Source organism: Rattus norvegicus, chromosome 5 (genome assembly GCF_021556685.1).
Source record: "Rattus norvegicus strain SHRSP/BbbUtx chromosome 5, alternate assembly SHRSP_T2T, whole genome shotgun sequence".
Taxonomy (NCBI): domain Eukaryota; kingdom Metazoa; phylum Chordata; class Mammalia; order Rodentia; family Muridae; genus Rattus; species Rattus norvegicus.
Genome location: NC_141538.1, coordinates 164,597,695 through 164,619,749, shown reverse-complemented (window position 1 = coordinate 164,619,749; position 22,055 = coordinate 164,597,695). Strand labels below are relative to the sequence as shown.

General features: G+C 50.5%; 1 protein-coding gene and 2 long non-coding RNA genes across 4 annotated transcripts in view; 1 reads left to right on the top strand and 2 right to left on the bottom strand.

Moving 5' to 3' along the window:
- Window positions 1-11,073, top strand: part of Draxin (dorsal inhibitory axon guidance protein) — a 32,762-nt gene extending 21,689 nt beyond the window's left edge. Inside the window, 2 exon segments of the mRNA NM_001446997.1 lie at window positions 1,647-1,736; window positions 6,757-11,073. Of these exon segments, the coding sequence (NP_001433926.1) occupies window positions 1,647-1,736; window positions 6,757-6,869 (203 nt within the window). The 3' untranslated portion in view covers window positions 6,870-11,073.
- On the bottom strand, window positions 4,121-7,047 carry LOC102551596 (uncharacterized). 2 transcript variants are annotated; one of them, XR_015621327.1, is made up of 2 exons: window positions 6,625-7,047; window positions 4,121-4,360 (listed from the first exon to the last, which is right to left on the bottom strand). It is a non-coding gene; the product is annotated as an uncharacterized LOC102551596 (long non-coding RNA). The 2 variants fall into 2 exon arrangements; XR_015621326.1 differs by lacking the exon at window positions 6,625-7,047 and adding an exon at window positions 4,750-6,119.
- Window positions 11,074-17,703: 6,630 nt separating the features above from the next.
- Window positions 17,704-22,054, bottom strand: LOC102551534 (uncharacterized). Its single transcript, XR_015621325.1, has 4 exons — window positions 21,754-22,054; window positions 21,554-21,666; window positions 20,937-21,243; window positions 17,704-18,698 (listed from the first exon to the last, which is right to left on the bottom strand). It is a non-coding gene; the product is annotated as an uncharacterized LOC102551534 (long non-coding RNA).
- Window position 22,055: the final 1 nt, after the last annotated feature.

The following is a 22,055-nucleotide window of genomic DNA, read 5'->3' as shown; positions in this document are numbered from 1 at the left end:
GAAAGGAAGGAAGGAGAAACTACAGTACCCACCAGTTTTCTGAGAGTCCTTATCAGCAGTTACCAATTTCCTGAGAGACACTACCATACACTGACTCATAGAATGATGAGAGAGAGAGAGAGAGAGAGAGAGAGAGAGAGAGAGAGAGAGAGAGAGAGAGAGAGTGTTAAGTTCCAGGGAGGTTAAGGCCCTTACCAAGATCGATCACACAGCCTGGGCCAACTTGGTTCCTAAGCCTCTTACCCATATCCCATCCTGCCCTGAGTCAGATGGTCTGTTCCAGGGAGGTTAAGGCCCTTACCAAGATCGATCACACAGCCTGGGCCAACTTGGTTCCTAAGCCTCTTACCCATATCCCATCCTGCCCTGAGTCAGATGGTCTGTTCCTGACCTTGTCCTCCGAGGAGTCCCCTCACTGTGGCACCAACTGGCTTTCTGGGGACAGTTTCCATGACACCATTGCACCTTCAGCAGCTCAGCCTACCAGAGGATAAGTGCGAGGGGCCTGCTGTTTGATTAGAGTCTGGACTCCTGTGGGATCAGGAGGACCACGTCAGAGCAGACTGAGGTAGAATTAGAAGCTGTGGAGAGATAATGCCTGTCATCACAGCACTTGGGAGGTGGAGGCAGGAAGATCAAGAGTTCCAGGTCATCTTGGGGTACATAGAGAGTTCCAGCCAGACCCTGTCTTGGGTTCTTACCTAGGGCATTGGTGGCTGTATTTATTAAAGGCAAGAGAGGAAACAAGTTGACAGAGAAACCTTGGGTCTGATGTCATGCTGGCTCAGCAGGGGCTGTAAAGAAAAACCTCGCCTGACAGGGAAGCCCAATGCGGGGTAGAGTGTAGCCCTGGTCTCTGGTCATTAGCTGGCCATTGTCTGGAGCTCCTCAGGAAGGGATGGTTGGGACATGAGCCAAGGTGGTCCCTGCAACTGCTCACATCAGAAGACCAGTGACTCATGTCCCTTCTTGTCACTGAATAATGAGTGCTTTGGGAGACGAGGGCTGGGGAGACCCAAGGGGCCATCTCCATGGTACCCCATCAGCAGGACATTCTGCAAAATAGTAGCCATTCAACATTGCAGAAGACACAGAACTTAGACAGGCAGTCCTTTCCCACAGCACTGCACCCTAAGTGTGAAGAAAAGGCACGAGTTAAGGCCAACAGGACGGAACTTGGAAGCTAGCTTTGTAATTGGCAAAGAGATGTCTCAGCTCTGCCCAGATCTGCCCAGATCTGCCCTGAACCCACCCCCCACCCCCAAGGCTTCCGTTTTCCCATCTGTCCAAGAGTATGTTATTGGTCGGTGATCCCTGAGGCCCCTCGGAGCTCTCAGCTGACTCTACCTCTGGCACCCCTAGCTATTACAACCTCATCCCTGGGAGGTGAAACCCACACCACCTTTGATCCTCCCATGATCAATCAAGTGGCCCATCTGGGGAGGCTCAGGTCTCTGCCACCTGCCTCTCGGGACTTCAACCATGACATCCAGCAGCAGTTCCGGCCTGGAGCCTTGCACACCAGATGGTCTACTAGGGCATGGCCTGCCACACACATGATGGATCTCCTGTCCAGTGGGACTCTGTAGGGCGGCGGGGAGGAGCCGCTCGGCTTGGCTGACCACACGTGCTTACTATGTTGCCAGGAACTTGCTGTGACCTCCGGGAACATCTCTGCACACCCCACAACCGCGGCCTCAACAACAAATGTTTCGATGACTGCATGTGCACGGAAGGTCAGTCTGGGAAGGGGAGAGTCCTCCCCCACAACTCTGCTCCCAGAACCGTGAAGCCTTTGTTGTCCAGCCAGCTCTGCAACGAGTGGGGCACGGGGTTTCCTGGCAGAGGGTGGACTTGGATGGAGGGGCCGGGGAAGAGGGAGTGGGTAAGAGAAGCCCCGGGGAGCTGAAGGCTCCGGTAGAAACAGCTCTGCTGGGGACTTCCAATCTGTCAGCTCCATGTGCTTCCATCCCTGGCCCTGGTTCTCAGATTTGTATTTCTCACCTCTCGAAATCCAAGCTGGCGTGATCACTCGGGATCAGGACGGGGAGAAGGGAGGAGACGGGAACGTATTTCTTTAAAAAAAAAGATCCAACCTGAGAAGGCTGGCGCACATCTCAGTAGAGTTCTAGATGGGAGGCGTTCCAGGTGAGATAGTGGGGAGCCGGGAGCTGGGTGGGTTTCCCGACAGTCACTGGAAGGGGTTCACTGGACTACTCGTTCAACGGTCCTGTGCACCGCCTCAAAAGGCAGTGTGTGTCCAGTGCCCACGTGTGCTATTGGTGCCTGCTTTACACTGAGTTCTTTCTTTCCTGGAAATGTTGTAAGGCAGAGCTAGGCGGTTCTCAAAGTCATGATCCTGCTGCCTCAGCTTCTTAAGCAGCTGGATTACAGGTCTATGACACCATGGCTGGCTCTTCCTCCTTCCCTCTTCTCTTCGGGGTTTTTTTTTTATTTAATCACAGGAAGAAAGAAAGGATTGAGGAGGATTGAGGGAAGGAGAGGAGAGGAGGGAAGAGGGAAAGTGAAAAAGAAGAGAAAAAATTGGGCTGGAGAGATGGCTCAGCCATCAAAGGCTAGGCTCACAACCAAAAATATAGGAGTTCGGTTCCCAGCACCCACGGCTGAAAGAAGAGAAAAAATTGGCTATGTCAGTACAACACTTGCAACCCTCAGCACTTGAGAGGCTGAGGCAGGGGCATTATAAGTTTGAGTCCAGCTTAGGGTGCACAGTGACAACTGGCTTGGAAAAAACAAACCAGGGCTGGCAATTGGTTCGGCATGTAAAGGGGCCTGCCCTGTCAGCCTGATGACGTAGTCAATGGCTGGAACCCATATAAAGGCGGAGGGACACAGCCAACAGAAGTTGTCTTTTGACCTTCACCTGTAGACTGCAGTTTGTGAGAGCCCCGCCCCCGCATCAATGCACATCAATAAACAAAAATAAATGAAAATGAACCAAAAAAGGAAGAAAGGGGATAAGGAGGGAGGAGAGAGAGAAGAGAGAGAGAGAGAGAGAGAGAGAGAGAGAGAGAAAGCGCACAGTGATGCCATCGACCTATAAGCCCAGCTGTTTGAGAGGCTGAGGCAGGAGGATCAGGAGTCTGAGGCCTGCCTCTGCAACTCAGCATAACTCTGCTTCAGGAAAAGAAATTTTTTTTGGAGATAAAGTTTCTCAGGAGGCAGAGGCAGGTGGATCTCTGTGAGCTCAAGACCAGCCTGGTCTACAGAGTGAGACACAGTCTCTAAATAAATGCCTAAGTTGTGAAGGTGTAGCCCAGTGGTCGAGCTTGAGTTCAATCCCCTACCTGTATGAAAGGCAGAGCCAGAGACGGTCTGGAGAGGTGGCTCAGTGGTCAAGAGCACTGGGTGCTGTTGCAGAGGACCTGGGTTCAGTTCCCCACAGCACTATGGCAGCTGACTACTATCCAACACTCCAGTTCCAGGGGAGCTAGTGACCTCTTCTGACCTTCAGACACCACACATGCATGTTGGTACACATACAACATAGACATACAAGCAGACAAAACAAGCAGACTCAAAACAAATCCTGTTTGTTTGTTTGTTTCAGACAGGGTTTCATGGTGTAACAGCCCAGGCTGGTCTGGGAGTTGCTTTGTAGACAAGGCTAGTCTTGAACTCACAGAGATCCTTCTCCCTCTACTTCCTGAGTGCTAGGATTAAAGGTGTGTGCCATCACTGGCTGACTTCAAAATAAATCTTTTTTTAAAATATTTTTTAATTTATTTTTTCTTTTATGTTATTAGTACACAGTCGCTGTCTTCATGCACACCAGGAGAGTGGCATCAGATCCCATTATAGATGGTCGTGAGCCACCATGTGGCTGCTGGGATTTGAACTCAGGACCTTTGGAAGAGCAGTCACTGCTCTTACCCGCTGAGCCATCTCTCCAGCCCCCAAAACAGATCTTGAAAAAAATTTAAATAGAGAAAGATGAAGGGATAAGGTGGAAAAATAATTTTAATTTTATCTTCAGAGAATCTTCAGACCTACGTACACTAAATTAGCCACAGTATCGTGAGCACCTGGTTCCCATCACTGAGATTCAATAAAGGCCAAGGTGGCCGTCGTGAATGGGGTTGTCACTGTCACAGGCTTCCCTTGTTTCCATACGATCTTTATTTATTTATACAGTGTTTATTTCGGCACACAGCTCTGAGAAATAATCACCCTTTTAAATTACAAGGTATCAGAATGGACAGGCCATCGGAATCCAACCTTCCTTCCGGGCTCTGAGGGCAAAATCCTCTCCCAGCTGCTGTGAGAACCTGAGTCACATTCCAAGTCTAGTTCCCAGCCACAAAAGAGCCCGTGCCTTCTCCATTCCTGAGGTCCGTTCCTGTGAAACGAGATAACAAGAAAACAAATCCATAGATAAGCTGTCCCTGGAGCCAGGCACAGCGGCACAGGCCTGTGATCTCAGCACCCAGATGGGAGACTCATGGCTTCAAGCTCATCCTCAGCCACCTACGGAGTTTCACCCATTCTCTATAGCTTGGGCTATACAGGGCCTTGTCCATCCATCCCAACCACCCTACACCCACCCCCAAAGAGAAAAAGAGAAAGACAAGGTCCTTGAAAAGTCGTGGGTCTGTAAAGGCTGCTTCCCCCTGGTAGTCTCACAGGATGTTAGGTGGAGCCCTCAGGAAGGTCAGAAAGAGTGGGTGATGGAGGTTGAAAAATGGGCAGAAGGGGATTTAATAGGAGGCAGAAGGTGAAGGCAGGGACCTTGGGCAGGAACGGCCTGGCCTGGCCTGGCTCCGACCCCTGGAGAAGGATGAGAGAAGTTTCCAGAAGAACCACACCGTGTTGCCCTTGTTTAGATTTTGTTTGATTGGTGATTGGAAGTCAGGCCCACATGTACGCAGGGAAGCCGAATGGTCTAGCTCTGTGGCTGAAGATGAAGTTCTGTTTAGGTTACCTTGCGTACACTAGGCCCTGGGCTCCATTGCCAGTGGAAATTGGGTGTGGGCACAATCTAAGCACTTGAGAGATTAAGGGGCGATTGGGATCTCAACTCCATTCACAGGTGGACAGCCTGGAATGCATGAGACCCTGTGTTCCCCACAAAAAAAGTTATCTCTGATTGCAGGACTGGGGACGGTGGAGGACAGGGGACAGGCTGGGAGATTAGAGAGGGTAGAGACAGACCAGAGTGAGGAGATATAAGACGCCACCGTCGCCTGTGGTGAGAGCACAGGCAAGTTCGCAGTGTACAGGTGAGCCGTTGAGTCCTCCGTGTTGGCCTGGTAAGGGGGCCGTGGGAGGCTCTGAGGAGGAAAGCCTCCCCTGTGGGCCTCAGACAGCAAGCCGCTCACACTGCTTTCTAGAGGTCCTCAAGGTGTCCACATCCAGGGCCTAATCGTGACCCCTTAAATTGATTGGTTCCACCCCCTGCTTCTTCCTGGACACTCAGGTTCCAGGGACAAAGGGGAGAATGTAAGCTATGGGGCTTGGATACCTCATTAAACATGGCCAGAGAGTAAGGGAGTTTATCCAGGTGCCACACAGAAAGGACCTTCAAGGGACCAGAGCGGGCCTGGCCGGCAGAGCCTGGAAGTTCCTAAGGGCTTCTGTAGCCACCTAACACTCCTGCTCCTGCAACTGGTCCTCCGGTGTCACTTTGACCAAGTGCTGGGCCATGGGGCTGGGAATCTGGCTGAGCTGGCAGAGTGCTTGCTTAGTTACGGAGAGCCTTGGGTCACTCACCCAGCACCACATAAAACTAAGCTCAGTGTAGCACACCTGTGATCCCAGGGCTTTGGCTGTGGAGACCAGAGGATCAGGAGGCCAAGGTCATCCTCAGCTACATAGCAAGTGGGAGGCCAGCCTAGGTTACGTGAGACCTTGTCTCAAAACACACTCTAGGCTTCCAATCACAAACTTCCCAGCAGCCCCTCTTACCCCCCACCCCCCGCAGCCGATGACATACGTGGATCTTGAAGCAGAGGTGTCCTCTCACCCCCAGTCACTCCAACCCTGAAATGCAGAGGTTTCTTGGGCCACAGAGATGGCTCCTTTCCTGTTATCAGGAGGGTGGGGCCTACTATGATCTTAAATGAAAAAACATCTATTCACACCTCAGGTAATAATAATTCACACAGCCCTGATAAACAGAGCCATGGGCGGGATACCCACCCACTGGCATCAGCAGGGCCACACTTAAGTTAATTAGGGTGTTCGAGAGAGACTTCTTGTGTTTGCGCGTATGGCGTGCTTGTGTGGTGTGAGTTTGAAGTGTTTGTGTGTGATCTATGTATGTGCTTGTATATGAGTGTCGATGAGCCTGGCCCATGTGTTGAGTCGAGGGCAATCCTAGGTGTCAGCCCCTGCCTTCTACGTTGCTGGAGACAGGGTCTTTTGTTTGCTGCTATGGATGCCTTCTGTTTTGTTTTTGTTTGTTTGTTGTTTTTCCCCAAGACAGGGTTTCTCCGTGTAACCCTGGCTGTCCTGGAACTCACTCTGTACACCAGGCTGGCCTCAGTCAGAGATCCGGTTGCCTCTGGGGCCTCCCAAATGCTGGGATTAAAGAGTGGGCCACCATGCTCAACTTTTTTTCTAAATTTATGAGGTTGTGTGTAACTGTTGGGATGCTGTACAGACCTGTCCCAGTTTCTTAAGTCTTTTCAGATTCGGTGTGTGTAGGAGCTGTAGGATGAGAAGCCTGAGAAGGCTGGAGGAGAAGGGAGGGGACAGTCACCCTCAGTTCTGACTCCCTTGCCTTCTTCCACTCAGGGCTGCGCTGCTATGCCAAATTCCACCGGAACCGCAGGGTCACTCGAAGGAAGGGGCGCTGCGTGGAACCTGAGACAGCCAACGGGGACGAGGGATCTTTCATCAACATCTAGCGCCCTAGTGGTGCCTCCCCACCGGCCCGGGGTCTGAGCCAAGGAGGTTTAGGACAAACAGGGCCGTGTTAGTAACTAGCTCAACTTGAGGCTGAGTGGGGAATCAATGGTTGAGGCTGTAGGTGCAGGCCCAATTCCCTCACCCCCAAAGCAGGAAGGCCGCTTGGCTGAGAGCAGTGCGCCTGCGCCCGCCCGCTTGCAGACCGCAGCCAGGGACCGGGCGGGGCCGGTCCCCAGCCAGGACCCGGCTCAGCTAAGGGATCCTGCTAAACTCGGTGGCTGTGTGGAGCGCACCCTCTTCTGCTCTACGCCAGCACTGCAACAGTTTCAATTTGTGAAATCAAGAAGGCTCCCTTGACTGGAAAGGGTTGGAAAGAGAGGGGACACCTGACAGGCGTGCATCTGGAATGCTGTGTTCCAGGCTAACGCCAAGCACCACGTGTATTTTTACTGAATTTCCACAGAGACCGTGGTAAGAGATCACTGACGCGCACCCGAGGTGCATGATCGTCGTGCAGGGTCCCACGTCATCCATGGTCCTCCAGTTCTGGCAGCAGAGACAGCTTGACTGTCTTCAGCCTTTCCCAAGAGAGACTTACGTCTTTTTGATGGACCGAGTCTTACTCTTTGGCCAAGCTGGCAACTCAGACAATCCTCCTGCCTCGGTCTTCCAAATGCTGGAATTATAGGCATGGGTCGGCATAATTCGGCAGGTGTATCTTCCTTAAAAACAAAACATTGGGGTTGGGGATTTAGCTCAGTGGTAGAGCACTTGCCTAGCAAGCGCAAGGTCCTGGGTTCGGTCCCCAGCTCCGAAAAAAAGAAAAAGAAAAAAAACAAAACAAAACAAAACATTAGAGCTGGGGATGTGGCTAAGTTTGTACTGTGCTTCCTTAGAATGCATGAACCTTGCCTGGGCTGGGCTTCTTCCGATCATAAGTGTGAGGTCAGACTACAGGAGACGACTGTATCTCAAGCAAAACAAAGTAAGCTGTTTGCCTAACCTGCACAGGGTCCTGGGCTTGATCCCATCCCGTTTCCTCCTTTCTCCACTTCTTTGTCTGAGCCTCTACACAGGGCACCCTTTTTTCAGGTGAAGGAAGATCCTGGTGGCTGGGTCTTACCATGTGACAGGTGCTAATTGAAGTCATGAATAGGGGAAACAGTAACTTTCCTCCTGTGCCTGTAGCCCTGATCATCCAGTCCTGGGCCACCGGTCACTCCCTCCTGAGCTGTCCTCAGTTTCTACTCCACTGGAAAGGCATACATGCATCCCCATGTGCCCGCTGGACGTACTGTTTAATGATCCCCCCTCCCGCCCCCCAGACTCCATCCTTCCACATCAGCACCAATGCCCCTTGGAAACTCTGAGACTGGGGTACGGTGTGAAGCACCCCTGCAGGCTAGAACCATGACGATAGCCCACCTTTACCACCACCACCTCTCGGAACATGTTTCAGCACATCTGGCTTCAGGAGAACCCTTTAGATCCCTGCACCCGGCATCTCCCGCCTGGTCAACTTTTGCAAAGGACAAAAAGCCTTCTCAGGCCAAGCCCTCCCCAGCCTGGACCATATCCATGGGATGCCAGGGCTGTTTACTGCTTTGGGGTAACCAGTCTGGTCCAGGGTTTAGGCACCAAGAAAGATCTAGAAGAAATCAAATAGGCTTGTTCTTCTTTCCAAGTTGGGTCTGATAGGCCTGGGAATGGGGAGGGGGGCAGGAGCTGGAAGGATCAAGTGCTAATACAGACTTATTTTCCTTTTCATAGTACCAGGGCCTTGCGCGGTCCAGGCAAGTGCTCTACTACTGAGCTACATGCTAACTGGTCTGGGCTTCAAGGTCTCCAAAGCTCCTCGGGAAGCTGCCTTGGTGGCCACGGCTGAGAACATTGGTCCCCTGTCTTCTCAATTACTGCAGTAAACAGCCTGTTCCTCCTCTCACACCTTGCCAACCTTAGGGAAGTCACTTAAAGTCTCTTTGCCTTGACTTTTCATCTTCGAAATGTAAATGCCTGGGTCTTGGTTCTTACCAGGCGCTTAGTGCAGTCTCTCTCCCTCCCTCCCTCTCTCTCTCTCTCTCTCTCTCTCTCTCTCTCTCTCTCTCTCGAACACACACACACACACACACACACACACACACACACACACACACACACCCTACCGAGAGTGCCAGCTCACAAACTTCAACAGGCCTTCTCTTCCACAGTGATCCATCATATAGCAAAGGATTTTTTTTTTTAAATGATGTCTCACTGTACAGCCCTAGCTGATCTGAAACCGCTAATGTAAGGCAGCTTGGCTTGGCCCGGAGCTCACAGAGATCCACCTGCCTCTGCCTTTCCTGTGTTGGGATTAAAGGTGTGCACCACCAGGCACAGTTCAGGATGGTTTCTCCAAAGTGCATGAATCCCAGCACTCGGGAGGTAGAAGTAGGTGAATCTCTGTGAGTTCAAAGCCAGGCTGTTCTACATAGAGAGTTCTAGGACAGCCAGGGCTATGTAGAGAGACCCTGCCTCAAAACAAAACAAAACAAAACAAAAACCAAACTAACAAAAAAATCATCAACAACAACAAAACCTAGAGTGTATGTCACAAAACAAAGTCACTGTGCTGGAGAAGCATTTAGATACCCAGGCTGAGGAAGGGATAGAAGAACTTGTGGCTAGGCAGGAACAGGTTTGTGAATGTAAAAGGGGACGGACCCTGGTGGAGAACGGAATAGGGCAAGAGGAGGCTAACAGCTGCCTAGACGGACACCTGAGCTGAAGCCTCAGGAACACTCTGACAGACCCCCATTGTCCCCAGACTGGCCTTGTCTGGTGATATGAGGGTTGTTCTCACGGCTGGTAGAAAGGGACTGAGGGCCCTATGACCTGAGATGCAAACTTCAAAGAAAATGACAGCTTTGCCAGCTCCTTGGGGAGGTCAAATTCCAAGGCCACACCCCTTCTGCTGAGAAGCTGCATGGGAGTCCTTCCCCAAACCCCTTAGGTCTTCCCCATACTCCCTCTGCAGCTGCCTTACAGCTAGCATCTGTGGAACCTACAAGGAGCAGGTTTAGAAACTGAGGAACCGGGAACTGTGGGTGCCAGAAAAGTGGAGTCTTGAGAGGCCAAGAGCTGAGGCTCCCTTTTGAGGGTTCTGGGGTCTGAACTACATTAATTCTGGCCCTCCATGACAGCCTTCATGCTCACAGACCATAGTGAGTGCGTGCTTACAGGCCACGGCAATTGTGTGGACACAGAAAACAGGAAGTCAGAGCAAGCTGGCTGCATGCAGAGCAAGGGGTTTATACTACAGGGAGTGAGGTTTCCAAGTCTCAAGGAAGAGCAGGTGGTCTGGGACCGATCCATGGCAAAGGCATCAGCTGGGTGTCCCAGAGCCTCCTTCAGCCTTTCCTAGGCTATCCCTGCAGGTGCCAATAAGCACCATCTACATAACCTGCAAGAAATATGTTTAGAAAGCAAAGGACCAGGAGCCCTAGGTACCAGGAATGTGGGTCCTACACCTACTGATGCACAGTCACAGGGCTGCCCTCTTCCCCACTCCCAGCATCTGGCTTCTAACACAATCTCCGGGTTGCTTTTGGGTGTGATGGGGTGTCGCAGGTCCAGGATACAGATGGAAGACAGATGCTGGTTGTGTGTGTGTGTGTGTGTGTGTGTGTGTGTGTGTGTGTGTGTGTGTGTGTGTGTGTGTGCATTTGGACAGTTCAGTACTCTTGCAACTCTGAGGTCTGTTTCCGAGCAACTTAGCAGCAAGGACAAACTCCACCATCCAAAGGCCTGCTTCCTGGACTGTTGGCTCTGCTTAGAGGCCACTAGTGGGGCTTAAGAGATGGCTCAGTGGTTAAGAGCACTGAATGCTCTTCAGGGGACCCATGTTTGATTCCCAGCACCCACGTGGTTTCACAGCTGTCTATAACTTAAACATCTGACACCCTCACTCAGACATACATGCAGACAAAACATCAATGCATATAAAATAAAAAATAAAATGACATTTTAGAGGACACCAGGTAGGGCTCCAAGACCTGGACCCTTTTATCTTTGTATTTTGGAGTCTTGAATAATTCCTTGGAGGGCTGTAGCTCCTCCTTGAAATGTGGGAGCATCAAGGGAAGGGGTGTTGTTGCGCCTTGGTTTATAATGCCTCCTTGCATGGATTCTCCAAGCTGTAAATAAAGAGGTGACAGTTGCTAAGTCATTTCTTGTCCCTGTTCTTCCAGAAGATGGTCTGGCTGGCTGGCAGGGCTATTTCCCTTGTCATTTCCTGTCTATTGACTCCACATGTTTGCCCCAGGTCTGCTCTGAGCAAGCAAAGCAAACGTGGTCCTCCCTCCCTCACCCGTACCTCACCCATAGTCCCTTATAGTTGGATATCCAAGACTGCAGGGTTGCAGCTGGGCTTCCCAGAGATTGGGGGCTGGGCACAGCAGGCAGATCAGCCACAGCCGCACCAGTTACCTGCCTCGATGTGGTGCAGAACAAAGCCCTGTCACTCTTGGCAGGTCAGGGAAGGCTCAGATGCCACCTTGCAAACGCTTGTGAACTGCTTGCAGTGGCCTGGTTTGGCACCTGAGGGAACATCTCTTACCTGGGTACTGTTCCTGCCAGTACCCTGTCTGCTCACCAGTCCTCAGATCTGACCAATCAGAGCAGTTCTAGCTCTGGTGGCAATGGCTTTGATATCCCAAAGCCAAGGATGAGCCAAGACTCTTTTGGGGCCTGGTGTCCCTGCAAGACTTCTTTGCCCAGCTAGGCAGAGAGGTAGGGGACCAGCTTTCCCCAACCTAGGGTTTCTTAAATCATGGGCCCTTCTAGCCAGCTTCAGCAACCTCCTGGACATCTTGGGTTTCCAAACTACGAGGGTCACTGTCTCTGTGCTCCTGGGACTTAGCCTGTTTGATTTCAGGACCATAGGGTCTTGCACCAAACTTCTCTTCCTGTGCCCCTGCCCAGTGAGCCAAGGTATTCCAGCTGAGGGTTGGGTCTAGGAGATCAACCCCAGAATGTCTCCTTTGTGCAGACATCAAAGATCATGCCCTCTCTGTCCCAACTGTTAAGTTCTGCCATTCGGTGGCAGGAAGCAGATGTTGTGTTCTAATAAAATTGTATTGCCATGATAGAGCAATGGGCCAGATTCGGTCTATGGGTTTCGGTTTACTCACAGCCGACCTCTAGACAGTGGCCACAGAACGGCCTACGGTTTCCCCACACCCTTTCTACCCTGGCACGACGACTTAAAAACACGTTTCTAGATATTAGTGGCCCTGCCATAAAAGACCAAGGCCAGACAAATCCAAGGTCAAAGGGGAGTCAGCAGCCCAGGTACAGGCCTCAGAGGTCTTGTCAATTCGATGGGGGCAGATCTGTTGGCTAGCCAAAGCAATGGAACCAAAACTAGACCCGGAGGTCCAGTGCCCGCAATCCCAGAAGGTCAAGGTCACCGTCTCGGAACAGAAAAATCAGAGAGGAAAAACAAAAACCCAGCAGGCATTTACAATCATCTACTTTTAAATAGCCGTGTGTTTCTATACCGTACATGTATGTGTCTGTGTATGCATATCAACACACACAGCTTTTTGCTTTATTTTAAGCATGTAGCTGTCTAGATTATATGGACTAGCAGGTCCACAATCTGTGGAACAGGCTGGCAGGCCAGAAACTGAGGCAGAAGTTAGCATTGCCTGAGGCTAGATTTCTTCTCCAAGGCCTCTTTTTTTTTTTTTTTTTTTTTTTTTTTAATCTTAAAGCCTTCAACCCATGAAACTGCTTACCACAGAGGCCCTGCTGCTTGGCTCTCCAGCCCATCATAACACCTCATCACGGGGCAAAGGGCAAAGTCTCTCCGGCAGGCAGTGCAGTGCAATTCTGGGATTCCTTACTCTGTCCGCCATCCCAAGCTTTGGATGATAGCAGTGTCTGATGCTGTTATCTGTGTGGGCTCTTGTGCCTGGAGTGCCCAGGACAAGAAATCCCAGTTAGGGCTGGCATGGGGAGAGGGCAGAGCGAGTGGGTAGGACATGAATAAACAATTCGTTCCTTTTCCACCTTTATCTCCTCACACATACGCGTGGCATATCTTGAAGCTCCCACATATGCTCGGGGGATTGGAAACAGGATGCCTGAGTTCTTTGGGTCCTTGTGACTGTCAGTGCAGCCTTGTACACGACATCCTGACTGCCTTCCCGTGCCCTCCACCTTAACCTTTCAGCCTGATTCAGAGAAGGGAAGGATTCTTTGCAAACCCACGTACATGGCTTCGGTTTATTGAAGGAAGCCCCCACCCTCTTATAATTAAAAATGCTTGGATCTTCTTTTCAGAGCAGAGAGAATAAGGCACAGGAAAATACCCGTTCTTTCAGTCTCTTCACCAGAGTTGTGCTAAGCTAGCTGGTGGTGGACTGTAGGGCGGCCTGAAGCGGCAGGCGCAATGGACCAGCTGCTGAGGCAGCGGCTGCGGTGGAAGGTGGAAGCAGTTCTCCCTCCCTGCCTGACTTCTCTCCCCATCCCCAGAACCAGCACCCCCTAGCCACGCCCCCGCCACGCCACGCCCCCGCCACGCCCCCGCCACGCCCCCCGAGATCTCCGTGGGGAGCCCCCGGCTCACGCAGCTCCACAGTGGACCTGGGGCTTCATCGATGACTGACTCCAAATCCAGATGCTACATCTTTAAGGCCTTGGCCCTCTCAAATGGTACCAGTTCACGGAGTACCTACTAGGATGCGATGATTGACAGATACCCATCTCTTCCCGGTAGCCTGGAGTGCCATCTTTCGGGATAGGCTGCACCGTGGGGATGCTTCCTGGGAGGTACTTTCCACTAGTGGGATATGAAGCCCCCCACCCCACCCCCCCCACCCCCCCTCCCCCCCACCCCCCCACCCCCGCTTCTCATTCCTCTCTTATCTCTGGCTGCCTCTGAGCTGCCTGGGTACAGAGTCAGGCTCCAGCATCTTACCACACTGTGCAAGGAAGGCGATCCTCCTAGAGACTGGGATCAGATACAAGGAAAGCAAACACCCCGAGAAACTGCTAACTGATGGGCATCTTGGGGTGGCAGTGTGTACACAGACAGAGCTCCTAGATGCTCCCAGAAATGGAAATTCCAACACTATCCAGGCAGAAAGATGTTAGGCCGGATAAAGGAACGTCTGGGGCCTGAGGTCCTGAAGCCTTGACGTGCTATGGGGCAGTTGGAGGAGCAACAGGCCTTCAGGGAGGCCTTGGCACAGGCTCAGGAATGCAATCGGACAAGATGCTCAGCGCGAGACACAGGGAGAACAAAACATCTGAGCACATGTACACAGCATTAGCACACACATGTACATGCACAGACACACACGCACACACACATGTGCACACCCCCACCCACCCACACACTTAGTGAAAGGGAACACTACAGAACAGAGAGCTGTAGAGAAGGCCTCCTTCCTCCAGGCATTGCTCTCTGTGTCTGCTCTCCCTCTGGCCAGTTTCCTTGGATACAGAAGGACAGAGGCCATTTCCCCTCTGCCTTTCTTTTCCTCCAGGCCTTTGGGTATGTCCATCACTGCGTAACTTGAATGCTCCAGTCTCCGGCGCTCCAGTCCTAGCACTAAGTGACTGGACAGGTTCCACTAGTGTGAGCCTCGCCCGCTGGCAATTCAAAACTGCCTTCCCTAAACTGCTCTGACTCCATACTTGAACCCACCATGTAACTTATGCCAGGATGAACGCCTGGCCTCTCTGCCTTCCCATTGCACCTCTCCTCACTGTGGCTCACCTGCTCCCTTCGGCACAAAGGCACATAAATCACGCCGGGATATCCTAACTCTCTCCTTGCCCCTCAGGGCATGGAGACAAGAGTAACCCAGGTATCTCATTGTCCACTTTTCTTTGATGTGTTTGAGTGTTTTGTCTACACGCATGTGCATACACTGCATGGATTTCTGGTGCCCAGGGAGGTCAGATAAAGGATCCTTTAGAATTAGAGTTACAGATGGTTGGAAACCATCTTGTGTGTGGGTGCTGGGCACCGAACCCAGGTCCTCTGCAAGACCAGCAAGGAAGTACTCTTAACCATTAGTCCATCTCTCTAGCCCTTCACTGTCAGTTTTTTTCTTTCCGAAACAAGGTTTCTCTGTGAAGTCCTGGTTGTTCTGGAACTGGCTCTGTAGACCACCCTAGCATCCAACTCAGAGATCTGCTTGCCCCCGCCTCCTGAGTGCTGGGATTAAAGGTGTGTGTGACCATCGCAGGCCTACTGTCTGCTGTTTATCCTGTCCCGTTCCAGACTCTCTAAAAGGCACTTAAAAATGGTCTCTTCCAGGGGATCTGACCCCCTCTTCTGGCATTCTTGGGCACTTCACACACACACACACACACACACACACACACACACACACACACACACGCACACAAAGTGCACAGACATACAGGAAGGCAAACGCCCATAAAACAAAAATAAAATCTTAAAACAACAACAAAGGACATGGGCTCTCTCCAGTCCTGACAGATCCAAGGCCAAGAAACCCAGAGCCATAGGGCAGCAAACTGAATCTATCAGAAGACATTCCCCGAGCTGTTGAGGGGCCAGGGCCCTGCTCCTTAAGGCCCTTCTCTGAAAGGCTTCTTGGTCCCCACTTCCTCACAGGCGTGTGCCTTCAGATAAGTTTGGGTCTATATTCTCTGCTCTGTTTCGTCCAGATCTGCTTGCCCTCTTAGGGAAGGACGTGTCTGGGACTCACATTAAAACTGGTATCTTTGGGGTTGGGGATTTAGCTCAGTGGTAGAGCGCTTGCCTAGCACGCGCAAGGCCCTGGGTTCGGTCCCCAGCTCAAAAAAAAAAAAAAAAAAAAAAAAAACTGGTATCTTCTACCTCTGGAAGCACCGGTCAACTGGAGTCATTTTAAAGACCTTCACCATTTCAAGCCTCCTTCGAGGCCCACAATGTCTTAGATCTGATGTCACTGCCCCATTTAGGACCAGTGACTCACTCAAGGACACAGACACCCAGTGGCAGAGGGTCAGAGGACAGGGAGGTTGGGGAAAGTGGTAGGGATTCTGGCCTTAAGATTCCCAGTGCGGATGAATGTTCTGATACACTTTACACAGCCTTTGTTTGTCGTTCACTGGTGCTGTCCCCAGCCCTCGGGAGAGAAGCTCCTTATGGTCAGTCAGTTAGTGCAGAAGCCTCTGACTGACCCAAAGTGCCTAGAGTAAGTGACTGCAGAGTGCTTAGCCCTAATGAGATAGCTTCATCACTCCCTCCTGGGCTCAGTGTAGGGCTGAGGAGGAAGCCACAAGCAGAGTGTAAGAGACAGAGTATGGGCCTGGACATGACAGTGGCATTGCACTCCTGAACACACTGCAGCTGTGGTTATCTGTGTAAGACTTGCACATGATAGGGGAGGGGCTCAACATTTCCCCATGGTGGAGGAAGGATCTGCAAGGCCCCACCCCTCCAGGAGGGACCACTGGCAGTTTGCAGTTGTAGGGGGAGGAGGTATTGTTTTCTTCAGAAGTGTACCCTCTGATGACTGGCTCTGCCCCAGGAAACCGTCTCCCACCCATGCTCTGCTGAGAAACGTGAATTAAACCCAGCAGTCACACACAGAGAGAAGGCTTGAAGTAGAAGGGGAACTAGATGGGAAGATGGGTTTCATTGAGGGAAAGGGGGTGGGGTAAGGGAATAAAGGGTGACACAACTAGAACTGGGGGCTGAAGAAATGGCTCAGCAGTTAAAGCACACCCTGCTCTTCCAGAGGACCCTACTTCAGCTCCCAGCATCCATATCAGATGGTTCACAGTGACCTGTAACTCCCGCTCCAGGGGATCCAATGCCCTCTTCTAGCCTCTGTGGGCACACAGCGTGTACATCGCATACATACATACATACATACATACATACATACATACATACATACAAACAAACAAATAAAACTAAATCTTTAAAAAATGAAAATGGATGAAAATTGTTGTATAAACTATGAGGCTGTCAAACAATAATTTGAGAAATTATGAAAAAGTCCTCAGTGTGACAGGTCCCCACCACAAGGTGACCCAGCCCCCTGGCTTACTAATAGGAGAGCATCTGGATGCTACTTCACCACCCAGTAGATATTCACCCTTCCTTCAATTCACTGGGCGTTGCAGTGCGCCAGGGATGCTGGGAGGCTGACAGACACCATGCTCTCAGGCAGCTAAGGGACAGACAGACAGTGCCATTACTCTGTGCTAGGAGCTGTGTGGCATGGCATCCTACATAATGAGCAATGCGATCCTACGAACACTCCCGAGGCTTAGCATCACTCAGGAGGATCAGTGTTCAAGGCCAGCTCGCTGCAAAAAGGTGCTCGTGGGCTAGAGAGATGGCTCAGCGGTTAAGAGCACTGGCTGCTCTTCCAGAGGTCCTGAGTTCAATTCCCAGCAACCACATGGTGGCTCACAATCATCTGTAATGGGATCCGATGCCCTCTTCTGGTAGGTCTGAAGACAGAGACAGTGTACTCACATATAATAAATAAATCTTAAAAAAAAAAAGAAGAAGAAGAAGAAGAAGAAGAAGAAGAAGAAGAAGAAGAAGAAGAAGAAGAAGAAGAAGAAGAAGAAGAAGAAGAAGAAGAAGAAAGAAAGAAAGAAAGAAAGAAAAGGTGCTCGTGACAAACTGAGACCGGAGTTTTTAATCCCTGGAACCTGCATGGTAGGAGAGAAATGACTTCTGCAAGTTGTCTCCCCCCGACACATCTGTGCTTTAGTGTTTACACACACATAAATAAATAAACAAATAAATACATGTAATACAAACAAGTCTCTTTTTTTTGTTTTTTGTTTGTTTGTTTGTTTTTTCCGGAGCTGGGGACCGAACCCAGGGCCTTGCGCTTGCTAGGCAAGCGCTCTACCACTGAGCTAAATCCCCAACCCCTACAAACAAGTCTTAAAGTCATCATATTGAGTTTTAGTCAGCCTAGAACTCTGTCTCAGGAAGGAAGAAAGGAAGGAAGGAAGGAAGGAAGGAAGGGAGGGAGGGAGGGAGGAAGGAAGACAAATATAAACTAATTCCAAAAGTACATTCCCTAAACGTCCGCCGACTCTGAAACCTTACAGAGTATGGGGGCCTTTTATCCTCCCACAACCGGGAACAGGTCACAGCAGGAACCCTGGCTCCTGAGAGAACAGTTAGCTTCTCTCTCCTTTATTCCTCTGTGTACTCACTGCGTGCCAGCCCAGCCTACCCAGCCAGCTGGTTCTTCCTGTGTCCTCCCCCACCTCTGGCCTCAGCTTGCTGGGATGAAGACAGTGAGTACCCACGGGAGCAGCAGTGTCTGTCTGCAGTCCTGGCCTGGCTCCAGTCCTTCCATCTTGGCCTGGGTTGTGTTCTCTTTACAGAGTGACCATGCCTTCATTACATAGAAAAGGCATGACATATACAGAAAATCCAAGGTCTATATGACATGGGAGCTTTCAAGAACAAAGACCCGAAGACCCCAGGGAGCTGTCTGCTTTATACGTAGGTACCTTGAAAGCACACAGTCATATAGAAGTGTGAGGATCTGATCTTGTGACAACAGACTATGCAGGCCATGCAGGGCCTGTCCGCTTAGATGCGTCCCTGCAGCCTTCCTCCTTCCAAGTGTGGGGCAGGCCCCTGCAAGTGCGTTGGGAGTTTTGTTTTGGGGTGGTGGTGTCTGAGTTGTTTTTCTATTGCTGTAAAAGCACCATGACCACAGCAGATCTTAATAAGGGAAGCATTTCATTGGGGCTGGCTTACAGTTCAGAGGTTCAGTCCATCGTTGTCATAGCGAGAAACATGAAACACGGTGCTGAGAGCTCTACATCTTGTTCTGAAGGCAGCAGGAGAGAAACTGATGCACTTCCTCCAACAAGACCATACCTACTCCAGGAAAGCCACACCTCCTAATAGTACCATGGGCCTGTGGGGGACTATTTTATTCAAACTAGCACAGTAACTTATAAAGGAAAATGTTTAATGGGGCTCATGGTTACGGAGAGTAGAAGTCCATGATTATTATAGTAGAAGCAGGGCAGTAGGCAGGCAGTAGCTAAGAGCTCGTATCTTGGCCCACAAGTTGGAAGCAGAGAGACAGATAACTGGGAATGGTGTGGGCTTTGAAACCTCAAAGCCTGTCTCAGTGTCAACTCTTCCAACCAGACCACGCCTTCTAATCCTCCCCAAACTGTTCTACCAGCTGGGACCCCAAGCATTCAAACATATAAGCCTAGGGGGGCCACTCTCATTCAAACCACCAGAAGGGAACAGGGTTTGATTTAGCCTAGGCTGGCCTTGAACTCCTGAATCCTCCTGCTTCTACCTCTGGAGTGAGTGTTGGGACTCTAGATGCATGCCACCACATTGTTTATACAGTTCCAGACATCCCACCCAGGGCCTCATGATGCTAAGCAAGCATTCTATCAAAGGAGCAAAATCAACAGTCTCTCTCTCTCTCTCTCTCTCTCTCTCTCTCTCTCTCTCTCTCTCTCTCTCTCTGTGTGTGTGTGTGTGTGTGTGTGTGTGCTGTTGAAATTCACTGCTACACACATACACATACTAGACAAATACACTACCACTCCACTCTGCTACACCCTAACCCTTAAAATATGGTACCGAGGGCTGAAGAGATGCTTCAGCAACTAAGAGTACTTGCTGCTGTTGTAGAGGACCTGGGTTTGGTTTCCAGCATCCACAGGGTAGCGCTTAGCCTTCTGCAACTCCAGTTCCAGAGGATCAGTGCCTCTTCTGACCTATGCAGACTCCTGCATACGCATGTGCACATAAACACATTCAGGTACATACACACACACACACACACACACACACACACACACACACACACACACACCAGTTATATAAATAAATATTCCCAGACTAAAGGGCCTGGGAGATGGCTATGTGGTTAAAGGCACTTGCCACACAAGCCTGCTGACATGGGTTTGTTCCCCAGGACCCATGCCAGATGCCAGATGTGGTCGTATGCATCTGTAATCCCAGCACCCCCACAGAGAGTGGGAGATAGAGACTAGAGGATCACCCAGATTCTAGCCCGGTGTGCTCAGAATGGCAGAAAGAAGGAGAGACCTTGGCTCAAAAATAAGTTGGTCCTCCTCTTACTTCCCTGTAGGGGCATGGCATGCAGACTTACATATCAACATAAACTAAATAAACATGACTAAGATATAAACATTCGAGGATGTGTTGCTGTCCATTTGTGGAAATACCTTGCCAATGTGTATAACGTTTATGTCAGTTAAATAAACTTTTATAACAAATCATAATCAGACCCATGTAAAGGCACGTGCCTCTGATCCCAGCCCTGAGGAGGATACAGCAGGGGCCCTCTCAAGTTCAGTGCCAGCCTGGACTATGCAGAATTATTCTGCCTAGAAACAAAAACAGAATAGTTGGTCCATTACAATGGTACACTTGTCATGGCTTTCCTTCTGGGTTGAGGGTTGTGCTTTAAAAGGGGTAGTAAACTAGGCCTCCGCCCACCCCAAACTCTCTTCCTCTACCTAGAAAGAAAACCCTATCTGGGGATCTGTGGTCTGGATGTCATCATGTGTCCACTCAGACGGTTTCATAGGTTCCCATGTGCCTTCTATTCTGGAGACCAGAACAAGTTGCAGTTGTGCCCTGAGAGGACTCACACCCAAGAGCCCGGGCAGGGCAGTTTCCTCCTCCTGAGAGCGCTCACAAGGGAGACTGTCTGCTAACTGTCCAGACCAAATGCTCTCCAGCTTTTGCTATGCTGAGCAAGTGGACGTCAAGTGGCTGGCTCCTGGTATATTGACAGTACAAAAGTTCGTGAGCAGGCTGGAGAGATGGCTCAATGGTTAAGAGTGCTGACTGCAACTTCCAGAGGTACTGAGTTCAAATCCCAGAAGCCTCATGGTGGCTCATAACCACCTGTAATGGGATCTGATGCCCTCTTCTGGTGTGTCTGAAGATGGCTACAGTGTACTCATTAAAATAAATGTATCTTAAAAAAAAAAGAAAGAAAGAAAAGAGCTTGTATGCATGGGCCGCTTACACAAGGCACAGCTCTGATCGCTTGGAACCTTACTTAGGCTATGATGATATTGTCCCTTGTCTGTGCTGTGGTAAATAGATGCTATAACACTGGGCCCTGACCCCCTCTCTTTTGGACAAGGTCTCGCTCGGTTGCCCAGGCTGGCTTTGAACTGCTGGGCTCCACAGTTGTCCGGCCTCTGCTTTCCTCATGATGGAGGCTGTTCAGTTGTCAGCTGGAAAGCCTTTTCCTTGACTTGGGGTCCTGTCTTCCTTTCCTTTCCCAGGCTTCAGGACCCTGGATGGAAGGAGAGAACCATCCACACTCTCACCTCCACACTCATAGTAGGACATGCATCCACCTAAACAGATAAAGAAGAAATAAACATGGTCTCATTTTATAAAGCCAAGCAGGCTTTGATCTCGTGGTATTGCCTTGCCTCGACTTCCCAAAGACTCCTATTTACAGGCTTGGCTCGATGTACCTCTTTTTTTTTTAATTTTTTTTTTTGCTGTACCTCCTTTTTACCTTTCTTTCTTTCCTTCTTTTTTTAAATGAATTTTATGAAATTCTCTCGAAATCCAATAAGCTTGAAGCAAAACTTTAACACAGTAAGAACTAATCTTCAATTTCTTTTGTATTTATTTATCTTATGTATATAAATGTCTCACCCGCCTGTATGTGCGTGAGGCCGTGTGTCTGGCGCCTGCGGAGGACAAAAGAGTGTGGTCGGATCACATGTACATGTACACCGGGTGGGTGCTGGGGACTGAACCCAGGTCTTCTGAAAGAGTAACAAGTGCTCTTAATCACGGAATCACCTCTCCAGCCCTCGCTTTTTTCCTTTATGGACATAAATTAATTCACCGACCCTCACGAAGATGATGAGGTAGGAACTGTACTAATTCTTGTGCAAGGGAAGGAAGAGAGGAGAGAGGGTGTCCTGGGCAGACACCAACTGTTATCACACCAGCAGTTTCTGCCTGGTTGCCCCCAGGCTCTTATGGCTGCGGGAGGTCCCACCACCTCGCCCCGATCCCAAGTAGGCAGCCGGTTGAGCCCTAGTCTGTAGAAATCCCGTCCTTCTGCTTGAAGCACAGCAGCTGGTAGAGGCCTAGGCAGTAGCAGGAGCCTGAGCCTTGCAGCAAGGGCGAGCTGCTAGACGCCGTCTCC